This window comes from Trichechus manatus, unplaced genomic scaffold (genome assembly GCF_000243295.1).
Source record: "Trichechus manatus latirostris isolate Lorelei unplaced genomic scaffold, TriManLat1.0 scaffold00092, whole genome shotgun sequence".
Lineage (NCBI taxonomy): Eukaryota > Metazoa > Chordata > Mammalia > Sirenia > Trichechidae > Trichechus > Trichechus manatus.
This window is the reverse complement of record NW_004444028.1, coordinates 10,196,102-10,202,642: the sequence shown is the minus strand read 5'-3', so window position 1 is coordinate 10,202,642 and position 6,541 is coordinate 10,196,102. Positions and strand designations below refer to the sequence as shown.

The window sequence follows — 6,541 nt, the reverse complement described above, 5'->3', positions numbered from 1 at the left end:
CATGTGTGTTACTGTTACATGAGAAACTATCTGTTCTGTAAGCCTTCACCTGAAGTACAATAAAATATTAAAAAAAAAAAAAAAAAGTGGCAACAGAGTATTTAATTGACAGAGATAGATGAAAATGCCTACGCTGATATCACATGGGAAGAAGAGAGACCCCTTAATATCTAAGGATGGTGAGAAGCATGTGTGAGGCACTCACAACGGAGGCAGAGGAGGAAGTAGGAATAGAACTGGAAGACAAATATCCCAGAAACAATTAAATTTGGTAATGAAGATTCCTGGATAACTACTGCCAGAGGGACTTGAGTGGAAAAGCTAGAGGGCATAAAAGTATGATCACAGTGGGTTGAAGCCTAAGGGAAGATGAGGAGATAGGGTAAATGTAGACAACTGTTTTGAGAACCTTAGCAGTAAATATTCACTATGAATAAGAGCAACAGTCTTTCTTCAAATAAGATTTTTCTGTTTTCCTGAGAAGTAGATTAATGCCCATCATCATCATCACCACCACCACAGCAATAGCAGTAATGACTGCTAACATTCATTGAGGATTCATTTTGTTGCAGGCACTGTTCTAAGGACTTCCTACGTATTTTCTCATTTAATTCTCATAACAAAAGTAATGAGATATTATCATCCTCATTTTGCAGGAAACAAGTCCAGAGTGGTTAAATAACTTATTCAAGGTCACCCACCTAGTCAGTGGTTGGCCCAGAACAGATCCAGACAAAGGCAGCCTACCCCAGTGCCTTTACATAAGTGCCTATCACAGCCCTTGTTGGTGAAGAAACTTAATTGCATATTTATATGTCATTATAGAATGACAAGTTACAAGAAGGGTTTGAGATCTGGGACTGATTTCTCATATAGGTTAGGTGGAGTTTCCTGAGGCAAAGTGGCAAGCGTACAGCACTTAGTATATACGTTATGAGCATATCTGAAGACAGGCTACAGAAGCAAACTTGGGAGATTAAGTAGATAGAAATCAGAAGGGAGTGGCATCCACTGGAGGTGTAAAATGGGAGGTCTCCTTCCCTCCTCTATCCATAGTTCAGGGAAATTAAAGTTACAATTTACATAGTGTTTTGAGTAACTTCCCAGAGCTCTCGGTAAAGAAAATCACACCGGTTCAGGGTATTCTCTACTGTGGGAAAGATGACTCTAATAGTATTCAGGAAGGAAATGCCATTCTGATCACTTAAGAATTTCCCCTTATGGTCAGTAGGTAAAGATAAACATGGACTGGCAGACAACTCTCAAATGTGAAAAAGAACAGAGCGGATTCATCTGGTCTACCTCCACAGACTGTGAGGACAGCTGCCACAGCAGGAGAGCGTGGTAAACTGGACTTTAAGATTTCAGAGGCAGTGTAGCTCCACAGGAGGAGCCTTGCTGGTGCAGTGGTTAAAGCAGCTGGGCTGCTAAAGAGAGTTCAGCAGTTCAAACGCACCAGCTGCTCAGGTTACTAGGAGTTGGAATCGACTTGATGGCAATGGTTTTTTTTTTTTTCCTGGTAGTGCCGGATGATGTGGTCTAGGGTGTGGCCATGGGAGTGGGTGGCTATGGTGAAGTAAAGTTTTGAGTCTGAGGTGTTCACCAGGTTGTCACATGCATGCTGAAGTCACCTGGAATGACGATAGGTTTTGGATGAAAAGAGATTATGAATCCTGAACAAAGGAGGGAGAGTGATTTGACACAGATGATCTCAAAAAAGAAAAGCTGGGGGCGTGTCAAAGAGCAAAGAGCGGTCACACAGAATGACCGGGATCTCCAGAGGGGGGCTTCGGACCATGCCAGCAAGTAGGTATTGGAAACCAGAAGGCAGCACCTGGACTTCGTGGACTGGAGGTGTCTGAAACCAATGTTTTGGTAACCCCATCTAGCAACTCAATTATGGCCCTAATTAAGTAGAACAGCTGCTAGAGTGCCATGAACCAAATTTCATGACAAAAAAATAAATAAATAAAAATTACCATTTTGGTTGTTTTAAATCCAGAGGACTACGATGAACAAGTTACCTAAAAAAGTATACCTCATATTATCACAACTGTAAACAGATGAAGATTATACCTTTATTACATAATAGGCCTGTGTTTTCTCCTCTTCTCCTTCAGGAGGCAGCATAACCACAGTAAGAATTTCATATCTGTTCTTCAGTTTATCAATTTTACTTAACCGGTCATGAAACTCAGCACTAATATGAAAAGAAAAAGAAAAACACCAAAAAAGCAAATAACATGTTTTTTAAAGGACTATCATGTATTCTTATAAAAGATATTTTTACTTGTGTTACTACTGAACCCAAGCAGGTTAACTGTGTTCTCTGTTCTTTTCTCCTCAGTTTCTAATTCTGTATGAAGGGTATGAGATCTGACCCTACTTGAAAGCTAACAAGTTAGCCTGCTAGTTTAATGGATGCTGGAAGAAGACACAAGATTCATGGGCCAAAGACAAAAGACTTGTTACTCATAGCACAGCAAGCAGCATGAGCTTCCTGCTCGTGTTGGCTCCTCTTGCCCCTCCAAGACCCATGGGAGCAAGGAGGGGCTCAAGAATGTTGCACACACTATGGACTTCACTGCTGAGAAAGCCTAAGCTTAAAAAACTCACTGCTGTCGAGTCGATTCCAACTCATAGCGACCCTGTGGGAAACCCTATGGGGCAGTTCTACTCTGTCCTATGAGAGTCAGAATCGACTTGATGGCAGTGGATTATATATATTATATTAAAAGCTGTTTCAAACCAGCAAGAAAAAGATAGATATCCAGGGTGGTGGTGGGGGGTGGGGGGCAGCAGGTCTCCTGACATCACCCTTACTTGTTTTTTTTTTTTTCCAAACTTTCTTTAGCAATGTTTTAAACTCTAATAATTACCTTATGTTTTGCCGTTCTTGATCAACATATCTTATCTGTGATGCAAGCATTGTTTTGTGAACCTTAATTTCTTCTGTTCGTTCTTCCATAGCTGTGTATAACTGCTGTTTTCTTTTTTCCAGGGAAAGAACTTCTTCTGCCTTACTGTGAAGCATTGCTCGAGTACGTTTGACTTCAAGTTTTAAAAGATTGTCTTCTATCATCAGGTCCTATCAACATAACAAAACTTTCAAATATTTAAATAATTATTTTTATACCAAAACCAAAATATTTTTATCTTTTATTGCCATAAAAACCAAACTCAAAAATGTAACTTTGTGTAATTTGGCCACTGACTGAGATATTAACTAAGGTTAAATTATAACTGTTTGTAATTTGGCCACTGACCGAGATACTAACTAAGGGCAAATTTAGATTGTGTAGTGTCCATGCCTCTAGTTTTATTTATTTATTTTTTTAAGGAAAAGAGTTTCGGACTATTCCAAGTCTTTTTTTTTAATAATTCAATTTTAAATTCAAGCTTTACTAAAACACAAAAGGAAGAAACATTATTCCTAAAATTGAAACTTACAACATCCAAGAAATGTATAAAGTCCTATGAATGGACACTTTTATATTCTAAACTAAATCTTATAAAATAGTGTGTAAATAAATTTTTATTTTACAAAAATTCAGTCGAGTAGAGTAGTGGCACAAGAATAAACAGATCAATTTTCAGAACAGAAGGCCCAGAAACAAACACTCCAGAATGTAAGACTTGAGTATTTCATAAAGCAGCTGTTCAAACGGGGAAAAGATCAGATCCGTACATCTCACCGGTACCAAAAATAAATTCCAGATGAATTAGAAACTGAGTGTAAAGGATGAAACCAGTGCAGCTACTAGAAACAGTCGACATTTGTCTGACGTAAGTGGGACAAATTTCTAAGCATAACAATTATAAAGGGGGGGGGAACTAAAGATTTGATGTTAAAGTAAGTTTTATGTCAAAAACAATGAATGAAAATTAAAGGCAAATGAGGAAAATATTGGCAATATTTATGATACAGTTAGTATTTTACATACAAACAGCATATGAAAGCATTTTAAAAATATAAACTTCCCGATGGAAAAACGGGCAAAGAATATAAACTAGAAATCCAAAAAAGTAAAATTATAAATGGCCAATAAACATACGGAAAAATGTTTTAAAATGTCACCAATTAAAGAAATACAAATCAAACAATGAGATACCATGTTTGCCTATCAAATTGGCAACAGCTTTATAAATTAGTACATCCAGCCATGGTGGTGGTAAGTAAAACAGAAAGCTTAACACTCTGCTGGTGGGAGGCACTTTGTCTTAAAAATAGTTTCCAGACCCTGGAAATACTTATTCTTTGAGCCATAGTTATACAGCTAGAAATTTATCCCAAGGAACTAACTAAGCAACTGTATAAAGAGCTATATGCATTGGAGATGACAGTACTATTTATAATACAGCCAAACACTGAAAACAAACACATATCCAACAAAGAGGAGCTGATTAAATAAACTAGGGTAACTTCATGCAGTAGGCTGTAGGAAGCCTTTAAAAATATGTTTTTTAAGGAATAGTTAATGTTCCAGGAAACATGTATATTAAAAAATTTTTACATACAAGATGTAAAGCCAATTTTCTTTAAAAGCCAGAAGGAAATTAAACTTAACACTGTTTATCTTGGGTACAGTGCTTTTTAAAAAATTTTCCATAATTAATATGTAATTGTATGGTTTTTAATATTATATATGCATATAATTTTATTGCACCTGTTTAAAAGCTTTGGCTTTATTCAATTCTTTCTCTGATCTGTCCATGAAAAGGTTTAGTTCATTTATTTTGGTCTTGAGAGATTCTTTTTCATCACTATTTTTACTGTTTGACTTCTTGATAAAGTAAAGATCATTCTGTAAAAGGAAAAAAGGTACATAATATATAATATGTTTTAACTAACAACTACATTAAATACATACTATATTAAATATACAGCCCTCATAGTGTAGTGGTTAAGAACTCAGCTGCTAACCAAAATGGTCGGCAGTTCAAATCCACCAACCGCTCCTTGGAAACTCTATGGGGCAGTTCAACTCTGTCCTGTAGGGTCACTATGAATTGAAATCGACTCGATGGCAATGGATTTTTTTTATATTAAATATAGATTAAATTATATACTCCATGAAATCATCAGATTTTTAAACTCATTTTTCATGCTATGTCTAATGTGACAGACATATTTTCATCCGTATCATCTATTGCTGTTTTGATTTAGCTTCAGTTCCATAGTGGTAGGAAATGGTATGTGGTTCCACCTGAATCATTCAGTGGTAGCCCATGTGGAGGCGAACTAGGAGGGAGAATAAGCTGTTTCCATTCATGGCTCACCACTCCCATTCCAGAGTTCACGGATTGATTCAAGTCCCACACGGTAAAAACATTAACAGTCTGAGAAAATACAGGATCCTGGTTAACAGCACAGGTTCTGGAATCAGATGGCCTTGATAACATATTAGCCATCTGACCCTGCTGAGCCACCTACTCTTCCTCAGTTTCTCCATCTCTAAAATGCAGATGATAACAATACCTACACCTCACTAGGGTGTTGTGAGGATTAAAGAAGTTACTGTCAAAACATACGCACAACAGTGTTTGACACAGAAATGTCATGTAAGTGGCAGCTATTATTATTACACATAAAATTACATATTGCTAGAGAGGAAAATGTGAGATAAGGTCTTATTCCATCAAATGCGTGATAAATGGTCAAACATACCAGTTACTAGTTTTCTAGCTTTATGCCAGTTTGGACCCTTCCTTCCACCCAAAACTTGATCGAGTTTGTGCTGTTAGTGCCCCCGTGGTTCTTACATCAAAAACTCTCCAAGATTCGTCTCTCTCTCTTCTCTTCTCTCTCTGACCCTTCCTTCCTCCCTCCCTCCCTCTGCTCTTCTCATGCCCTGTACTTCTCTGACATATCAGGACCTAAGTTCACACACAGCAAGACAGTAAAAAGAGAAATTTCTGTTCATAAAGATTTGATTTTATGAGATTAAATTTTGGAACAAAAGGACTGAGCTCTGATTTTTTGGACCAGGAGAACTTAGTTTCTATTATGCAGAGTGACCGACGGCATGCACGGGAGGGAGTGCGCAGAACGACACTACAACCCGATCCTGCTATTGAGAAGAGCAGACCTTCCCTAGAAGGTTGACCAGTTTTAATGTTTCAATTCACCTGCGTGTCTGTTAACTTATTTACCTCTCTGTTAAACGCAGAGCTGGGGTGGACAAAAGCACTGTCGGTGATGGAGAGCGCATCCCAGGGTAGTTAAAAGGCAGAATAACGAGAGAACCATCCCCACACAGCTAAACAGGCACAGTCCAGGCCAGGGTCAAGAAACATGTCTGGGTATAAGTCACCCACCTATCAGTCCCTGGAGAAGGACACCACGCTTGGTAAAAAGGACCAGCGGAAAAGGGGAAGATCCTCAACGAGATGGACGGACACAGTGGCTACAACCATGCGCTCAAACATGGCAACGATCGTGAGGATCGCGCAGGACCGGGCCGTGTTTCCTTCTGTTGTCCACGGGGTCGCGATGAGTCGGAGCCGACTCGATGGCACCTGACGACAACATTCAAACGGC

The 6,541-nt window shown here is 38.5% G+C and overlaps 1 protein-coding gene across 1 annotated transcript in view; it reads right to left on the bottom strand.

The window, feature by feature from the left end:
* The window catches only part of CCDC39 (coiled-coil domain 39 molecular ruler complex subunit), a 59,311-nt gene that overhangs the window by 17,437 nt on the left and 35,333 nt on the right, over positions 1-6,541 (bottom strand). The window contains exons 12-14 of the mRNA XM_004382305.3: positions 4,668-4,805; positions 2,880-3,088; positions 2,077-2,200 (exon numbers count right to left, since the gene is read on the bottom strand). Coding sequence (XP_004382362.1) covers positions 2,077-2,200; positions 2,880-3,088; positions 4,668-4,805 — 471 coding nt within the window. The remainder of the gene's footprint in view (positions 1-2,076; positions 2,201-2,879; positions 3,089-4,667; positions 4,806-6,541) is intronic.